The sequence below is a fragment of the Medicago truncatula genome, chromosome 5, assembly GCF_003473485.1.
Source record: "Medicago truncatula cultivar Jemalong A17 chromosome 5, MtrunA17r5.0-ANR, whole genome shotgun sequence".
Taxonomy (NCBI): domain Eukaryota; kingdom Viridiplantae; phylum Streptophyta; class Magnoliopsida; order Fabales; family Fabaceae; genus Medicago; species Medicago truncatula.
The window spans coordinates 14,691,733-14,700,658 of record NC_053046.1 but is presented as its reverse complement, the minus strand read 5'-3'; the positions used below and the strand labels follow the sequence as shown (position 1 = coordinate 14,700,658).

The 8,926-nt window shown below is 33.0% G+C and overlaps 1 protein-coding gene across 1 annotated transcript; it reads left to right on the top strand.

Annotated features, from left to right (window-relative positions):
- Nucleotides 1-531: 531 nt before the first annotated feature.
- Nucleotides 532-6,716, top strand: LOC11413525 (type 2 DNA topoisomerase 6 subunit B-like). The gene is made up of 12 exons (XM_024783805.2): nucleotides 532-735; nucleotides 899-1,004; nucleotides 1,582-1,662; nucleotides 1,749-1,775; nucleotides 2,163-2,268; nucleotides 2,361-2,436; nucleotides 3,222-3,242; nucleotides 3,660-3,856; nucleotides 4,469-4,607; nucleotides 4,714-4,907; nucleotides 5,342-5,471; nucleotides 6,306-6,716. Exons 1-12 carry the CDS (start codon nucleotides 700-702, stop codon nucleotides 6,612-6,614), a joined length of 1,422 nt encoding a protein of 473 aa, XP_024639573.1. The 5' UTR covers nucleotides 532-699; the 3' UTR covers nucleotides 6,615-6,716.
- The last annotated feature ends 2,210 nt before the right edge of the window (nucleotides 6,717-8,926 follow it).

Below are 8,926 nucleotides of genomic sequence, written 5' to 3'. Positions count from 1 at the left end.
ATAAGGAAATTATTTGGGATAAATAATGAGATGTGGTGTATGAAAAATATCTGTCAGAATGAGTTGTGGACTAGACTTAGTGTGTGTTTGTTTAATATATTTTTAGAAAAATATATATTTTCTTTATAAAAAAATCATTTTATTTTTATTTTTAAGTGTTTGTTTAGGATATTTTAAAAACCATTTCATAAAAAAAACATCATTTTTTTTTTTTTTTTAAAATGATTTGTATGGGCAGTAAACAACAAACATATATATATATATATATATATATATATATAAGTTCTCCAGATTTTTTTTAACATAATCTATATGTTTTTTAAGCGCTCAAACAAACACGCCCTTAGTGCTTAGTTGAATTGACTTATTTAAAATTATCTATTGACATAAGTTTTGGTGGATTGTTTTTTAAATAGCTTATGACAACTTTCATAAGCTTTTTTAATTTATTTTAATAAATTCTTAAATGTAACTTATAAAAATAAAAACAACTTACTGCGTTTGCTAAAACAAATGTTTGTGTTGGAAGCTGCAAATAAGCCATTTATCTAAACGAGCCCTTAATTATGGATCGACTGAAGCCAATTGGTAGGCCCACTTATTGGGTCCACCATTTTGATTCTGAGTATAAATAAATATTGAATTTCAAAACCGTAGTTTAGTTTTCAGCGCGCAAACGAGAAAGTGCTTAATTTGAAAATGGAGTTTTCCTCATCTCAGAAACTTTGCTTGCACGTGAGTTTCTTCTTCTTCTTAATCTCTTCGTAACAAAATTTTCACATACATTTATTTTTGTATGATTTCCTCGTTGATTTGGTTATATGAATCTGTTCAAATTCCGTTTCTACTATTTTCCGATTTGTTCATATACATTTGTGATTTCAATTTGCAATTGCAGTTAATTTCTTCAGCATATCAGCGATGCCGATTATCGGAGCAGATTTGCAGACTCTCAGTTATTCTCACTCGCTCTTCATCTTCCAGTCCTTCTCTTCGAATTTCCAGTAATCCTCTTTCCTTGCTCGTTAATTATTATCATTTTCGTGTTGAATTTCGTAATTGGATGAATTTGTAAAACTATGTTTGAAACTAAATTTAGATCTTGCTGTTTGTTTTGTATTTTAATTATATTTTTTTTAGAAACTATTTATAGCTATGTAATGCAATAATTTCAATTTTTAGGGAAATAATTTCTATGAGTAATGTTAGTGGAGTATTTTTGTTCAATTTTTTTGCAACATGCTTTATCGGTTATGTTGGAGGTATTTTCAGTCCAATTTTAGCGAATAGAAAATTTAAGAAAATGACACTGACACGACACATTGACACTAATAGACATAGTGATTTAAGAAAATGACACTGACATTGTTCACACTAATAGTAATTTAAGAAAATGATAGTGACACATTGTCACCGGAAGTAATTTAAGAAAACAATATAATTGAAGGTAATTACATATGTCAATATGAGACACAGGACACGTCTTCATTCAAAAGTGCTGGTGCTACAAAGGTTATAAGACAAATGTATCTTTTTATTTTTATTTTTGTAATAATAATATTCAATTTTTATTGTAAGCAGTCTCTGATACTGGCATTGGAAGCAGCTTAGAGGAATTTCAAAACTTGAGAGTTTCTTTCACAAATGCTGCTGACAATTGGGGTAACTGAACTAAGTCATGATTATCAGCAGAGTTGATGTTTTATTGTAGATATGTATTGATTGATGATTTTAATTTTGTGAAACAGATGGAATGCTTTCTATCAAAACCACCAGTAAGTTCAATGTTCTAATGGTAGTTCCGTTTTGATTACATTAAACATATACAGATCCATATCCCATGTGCACAAATTCGAAAAGAGATCATTATGTTTTGTATCTGGACAACTGAATTGTTCGTGTGTGATTGTAATGTGGGAGGTCATATATTGAGGAAGATGTTTCTAGGATATTATTTTAATGGTTATAGGTACTTATGATATGAAATTATGAACTTAGTTTTTATTAACCATGTGAAAATCTGACAAATGTTTAAGTATTTCTTTGGTGCCATTGTACTACTTCATGGTTTAAGAGTGACATAGATTTCAACTATTTAATATATGTTGCCATGTTAGTTTTGTTGTTATCACGATTCTTATCGCAGTCTATGGAAATGGTAGGTATCAATGATAGCGAGATACATAATTATCAGATAAATCTGAAAGAAAGTGGTTCCTCCAGAATAACAAGTCTAACTTCAGACTCAAAAAATGGTGCAAAATTCAGGCATGAAATTTACTTGAACTTCATTGATTTAAGAAGACTAGTTTGTTGGTTAAGTTTATTTTAAAAAACTGGGCGGTCGTCTTATTTTGCAGTGGTAGTGAAGTTTGCCTCTCTTCTTTTGTTAACTCTGATCTCTTACTGGCTGAAATTCATAGCCTCCTAGAGAAGGTATGTCGACTTAATTGTCTACTTGGTGGAATCTTTTTTTGTTGCAAAAAGTAAATCAATGGTGATTTATAGAACTTTTAAATTTTTGTATGCCAATAATTTTAATCAACATCTGATTTATCAAATGGTTCATTTGTCAGAGTGCCTACTGCCTTGTCATCCAGCATTTCTAGGGAAATAACTATCATTTCATATAGTCATCGATAAATTTTAAGCCTGAACAAAGATTGAATCTACCGGGGCATATTTCCTGGTTAGCACTTGGAATTACACCAAGAATACTTAGCTAAATGCTACAGAAAAAAAGGAATTTATATTATTCTTTAAACTAATATCGGTATGCGCTGTAACAAATGTTTCAATTATTAGAAAGCACTGGCAGTTCTAGACAGTGTGTAAGTACACATTAGAGGTTTGGGTATATATTTTGCATTTGTCCATTGGGGCAGTACGTAAAGCAATTTTGGCATATTAGATGTTGCTATATTGAGGAATCAAAGAATGTTAGTGCTTCTTCTATGCACTAAACCGACACTCTAAAAACAGGAAGTCGTTGTGGTAAATAAGAAATAAACGAACCATAACAAAGTGGTGATAAACACTCACAGGCACAAATATGAAGGTAGCTTTATTGAGCCTGACTGTACCAAGCTTGTGACAACTGAGTTCTTTAATGTATATTAATATTGAAGCTATATTGTTCAAAGGAACATCACTATTTATCTGCAAAACATTCTTCAATTTCCATGTTCTTTTTGTTTATATTTTATTTGTTGATTTTGCAGGTGCTGATTCTAAATATTCCTGTAAGTTGAACTGTCATTACTGCAGAATTCTTAAAGACTCTCATATTCTTTCAAACAAACAAACAAAAGTTGCAGTGTGTGTATGGTGCAGCTGGAGAGTATTTTTCTTCCATCACATATACTAACAACAGTTAACAAAATTCTGACAAATCAGATTGCCGAATTCCAAGTCTATACCATTGATATAATCTGAAGTAACCTTATAAATGTAATGCAGAACCTCATATTGAAACTTCAGCATGGTTTTAATGCTATCAACAGTTACTAATTCCACAAATCAGAGTGCAAATTGAACTTCTATATCACTTATACAATCTTGAGTCAAAAGAATATCGTTTATATAGTCCACAGTTTATACAAAATACTTGGTTGAGATTCTGACACAGTTTTAGCTATTAACTTTGATTTTCTGTCCAGAATGTTGCAATTCAACTAGTATCAGAAGATTTTGATGTACCTGAATCACGATATGAAAAGGTTTTTCTTGCAAATACGTGCAAACAGTTACCAATCTCAGCATCAAGTCTTGAACTTCTTAAGTTTGGTCTCGGAGACTACGTACTTAAGCACGGAAATAACTTAAGTATCAAATGTAACTCTTGCTTCACAAGTTGGTACATTCCCTATCTCAAGTCAGCTCCATGTTTATCATTTAGAAACATAAATGTTTTTGTTCTAGAATCTGTAGTTTGGTTTCTTTGCCAAAGCTAAATGCTCAAGATTTAGGAAGATATATTTTCTGCTTTGCTATACTTCAATTATGGTTGATTATTTGTAGACATAATCCGACAATTTTTGTGATATGTTGATTATTAGTTGAACCATAAATCTCCCTGTTTGCTGCACAATGTGCATGGTAAGTATAATGCATAGTAGTTTTTAATTCTTTGTAGAGGAACCCTTAACGTGAGATATGACCAGACACTTTTTGGTGTCTAGTATGCACAAAAGTTGACCCATTTACATGTGATTCATGACATGTTATTATTAACTGGGTCCATTTAAATTGATGGTTGTAACATTACATACATTGCATACAAATTGTAAAAGAAATTGTATCATGTCTAGAAGTAACTGTGAGAACTTGGTTTGCCTGGTAAATCTGAGCCTTCTTCAAATATTTACTTCATTGGTGGATATGGCACACTGAATTAAAACAGGGACCCAAGATTCTTAAAATATAACACTAAAGATTTTAAATTACCAACTTTTTGAACCGTTGGTAGGGAGGATCTCAAAGTTGGAGTGGCTTGCTGCACTGAAAACCGTCTGCACACCGAACTAGTGATGGAAGCGGTCATAGTAATAAGTAATATGTCAATTCAGAACACTACATGTTTCAGGGAATATGGTGACAAAACAGAGGTCCTTGAACTTGTCCCTCAAATTATATGCTTCGGTTTGATTTGTTGCATAGGTTTAACTTATCTGCCAATTAGTTTTGACGATTACTAACAATGTTTGGTATCAGGTTTTGTATTTCAAGGACTTTTCACCATGTGCAATGTCTCAATCTTCTATGAAGGCATTGAAAAGTATTGACTGGAAAAGATATGGTTTGCATTTAGGGGGTATAGTAGAGCTCGATGGCACTGCATTGCTAGAATGGGAAAACTTGCCTACTGATACTCACATTGATATTGTCCTCCACTCATATCTAAAACAATATCCAGCATTGGACAGATCCTTTTTTTCTTTATCTTGGACAGTTAAAACACATTTTGTTTTTACTTTTTCTTTGATGGTTTCTTGATGCTTTGTTGCAAGATATTTTTTGAAATTTTTTTATTATATCAATTAACTAAATAAGTGATAATATAGCAGTTCTTACTAAAATTTTAGGGGATCTAGTATATCATGAGAGATTTACCTTTTCTTTTGACAAAACCAGTGTACAACTCAAAATTTTAGTGTTTAAATTACATCTAACGTACTTCTAGGTAAATATAATACATATGCTAGTCAAAATAGTTTACTTGTTTCCCTACATGAATATATGAGTATGATATGACCATTTGGTCCGTGTAGTATGGTGGTATATATATCTATTAAAATTTCTTGTTCTGTATGTGAATTTTACTTCCTTGACGTATTGGTAAGATGGTGATACCCACACCAAGGAAAATGTCTCAACTTGAAAGAAGCATTGTTAAAAGAGCTGTTAAGCTTTCTCTGGATGACTTGAAGGCTAATCATTCTGGAGATTTTCTAAGTTCCCGTGCCCTCCAGGTAAATTCATATCTAATTATCTGTCATTCTCTCTCGCACATTTGTGATCTATGGCCCCTCGCAATGAGTTTTGTACACAATAAAACCTCCCTCTGTAAGGGGCAGACACCCTTCCTTTTCAAAAGAACAAAAGTATCAACAGAAAGGCAATAAACTGAAATGTCTTGACTCTTAATTTAACAGCTTGTTTTCCCATTCAATGAACTGAATTTTCATCGCATAATTCCTTTTATGTATTACTATCCAGTCTATATTTGAGTATGGCCAGGATCCTGCATTTGTAGCTGTTAGCGAAGTTTCCTGTCTCAGGTTGGATATGAGTGACAGATAGATCAAAGTAGCATTGCCCTATAAATTTTGCAATCTTGACCAAATTATATGGGCATGTGATGTGACCTGTTTTGCCTCTTCTCTACTAAGGATGTTGAGGATTGAGAGTCTGCTGCTAAAATCCCAAAACTTCCAAACTAAATTGGTCGGTTGATCTCGCTTTATTCTTTTTAAGTTAAAGTTAAAACGAAGAAAACAAACCCATCTTTGAGTAGGCCTTTTGCAGCCTGGTTTGGTGTAAAGTTTTTCATAACATGTACTCTTTGTGTGCATTATTATCTACAATATGTGTTTGTCTATTAATACCATGTAGTACAGCATTCACATTCGCTATATCATCTGCGTTTCTTTTTATAACATGTGCTATATCTATTGAATGATTCATATCCATCTTTGCATGAGTACCTGGGTTGTAAGATTGTTTTGCATTTTCTGTATTTTCTCGTTGGTTTCATTTAATTTATTGATCAACTTTGTAGCCTAATATTGGTCTATCACTTTCAGATTCGCAATTATGCCCCTGATCTCGCTCAATCAATTGCCGGACTTATCTTGTCTTCAAGTGACTTAGATTTCCAGAGAGAATGCTTTTCTCTACTTGGATTACAGTCTCAAGATGTTGGAACTGAAATAATGGAAAACAGTATCAAGGAAAAGATTGTTTCAGTTATAGAGACGAATGACAAGGATCCCGACAAATCTAAGGAAATTGCGCCTTTCCTTTTTGAGGAGGATGATCATATCCATGAACCAGATGTAGAGTTTCAAGAAAGCGATTTCACCTACTTGGACCCGGACTTGGATATGTTTTAAGGCTTTTTATAAATTCATATTTCAGATTGCCTCCATATAGCAAACAGAAATGATACTTGGCGCAAAAAATGTGACACATATGCGACACCACCATATTCCACTGTTTCTTAGTACCTACATTTTCTTTTAAAAAATGTGACCACTGAATGACTATATACACACACACACACTCATGGATGTTGCTAATCCACGATGTGGATGTAAATGTTTCCATGGTCCATTTATTTTGAGTTGAGATCTTCTCCATTAATTCTCAAAAGAAAATAGAGAATTTCAATCACTAAGAAGATCCTACGATCATTAATTATTTCTTTTTTTAACTTTTTCAAACTTATATGTGTCTATTTCTCTTTAAATGAAATTTTCCATTTTTTTTAAGAAATGTTGACAATCATAGTTCGATTGTTTTTGACCAGTTCATACTCTTGTTTTTTTTTTTATTTCCTTTAATTTTCTTGTTAGTTCAGTGGCTAAGCCCACTTGAGGAACAATAATAACCATTTAAACTCATTGTAAATAAAAATATATTTCGATATTCTTTTTTTTATATAAGTATTTAGATGCTATGACAACACACAATAAAATGTTTGAGACTCAAATCTTGCAAATTTCACAACACAAATAGCAACTACCACTAAAAATTCTGACACTTCTAGAACTTTTCCCGATCAAGAGGAACCTAATCCTATAAACTATCTAAATGTTATCGCTTGATCGAGAGGGAAGATTTAGACGAATCTAGTGATGAATGTAGCAACAAAAGGGAGGTGGAAAAGAACCTCGATTTTCAACAACCACAACTTGCACCCAAAAAATTAAGGATTTCATTAATATAATGTGTAGTGAATATTGCAATTTCATAAAAGTAGTTAACCAAATGCCAACTTTTTTTTTAAATTTCTCCAAGATAAGAAGAATAGATGACATTGAGCTAACAAAATCTTCAATGTAATTGAACGCTATAATACACAAAGAGATCCTCCCAAAACTTAAAGATTATGGTAATTTTTACATCCCTTGTCTGATAGGAGAGAGGAGCTTCATATATATTGAAAATGGTTTTTGTGATTTATGTCTAGTATCAATGTCTTACCCTTGTAAATTTATAAAAAAACTCGGGTTGGGTAAACTCAAACCAACTAATATGATCCTTGAACTTGTGGATCATTAAAATAAATTTTCTAATGGAATTGCGAAAAACATCATAGTCAAGGTTGGAAAAATCATAACACTCGTAGGCTTCATTAGGGCTGGACAGCGGTCGGACTCGGTCGGAATTCGGTCCAAAAACTCCAAACCGGGAGGCAACCGCGGTTTATAAATTAGAACCCATTTCCGTCCATTTGATTGTTCGGTTACGGCGGGTGACGGGTTGGTCGAAACACGGTTTAGCGGTTCGGTTTATGCGGATATGAAGGAACAAAAACGCTGAAAAGCCAAATTTCAAAGTCATAGACAAAAATTCTGAAATATACCATTGATAAAGATCATCAACCAGCAGTAGTATTATACAAAAATTACAAACAAAAAGAAACTTTAAAACATCAAATTTTAAGTTGTACAACAAACAAGAACATCAAAATTGGAAAACTCATGTCAGATCTACTTTGTGGAGGAAGATTATCTTATTATTTGAGTCAAATGATAAGAGTTTTGAAACTCATGTCACACATATGATGGGGTTTGGAGAAGAAATAGAAGAATTGTGAAGAAGAAAATGAGGAAAGAATTTGGAAGAGAGAAAAGAGAGATGGGTAGTGTAGAAGTAGAAGCTTGAAAGGAAGGAGGGATAGTTGTTGGTAACAGGTTGTGGTTCTTGAGAGAGAGGGGTGGGTGGCGGCTTCAATTTAGAGAGAGAAAGGAGATTTAGAAATGAGAAGAAAAAAAGGTTTTATATCAACCCTAGTATACTAAAATGCTGAAGAAAAAAATAATAATAAAAGCTATTATCGGTCGGTGATGGGTTCCGCTGGATTGGATATCCCCACCCGAACCGTCCAACACTATCCACCTTTAACCGTGTCTCTTTAAACTGCTTAAACCGAGTTGCCCGCGGAACCGACCCGTCTACCCGCGGGCCTATCGGACCGGACGGATTGGGCCGGATTCGGTTTTTTTGTCCAGCCCTAGGCTTCATGGTTATGGACATCAAAGCAACGACATGTCACCTAAATAATTCATCTAAAACCTATTTATATAAGAGAAATGATATTTGTACATCTACTTTTTGACAACTTTTGAAATAACTCTCTCTCATACTCACATGTCATCTAAAACCTTTTATTTTAAGAATTTTTTTTGAGACGGTGAAC

Bases quoted from the DNA above. Each gene is read 5' to 3' on its own strand.
- LOC11413525 (XM_024783805.2), top strand. From the start codon at position 700: ATGGAGTTTTCCTCATCTCAGAAACTTTGCTTGCAC. The intron at 1,663-1,748 runs GTAACTGAACTA...TTTGTGAAACAG, and splicing joins AAATGCTGCTGACAATTGGG to ATGGAATGCTTTCTATCAAA. The intron at 3,243-3,659 runs GTAAGTTGAACT...TTTTCTGTCCAG, and splicing joins TGCTGATTCTAAATATTCCT to AATGTTGCAATTCAACTAGT.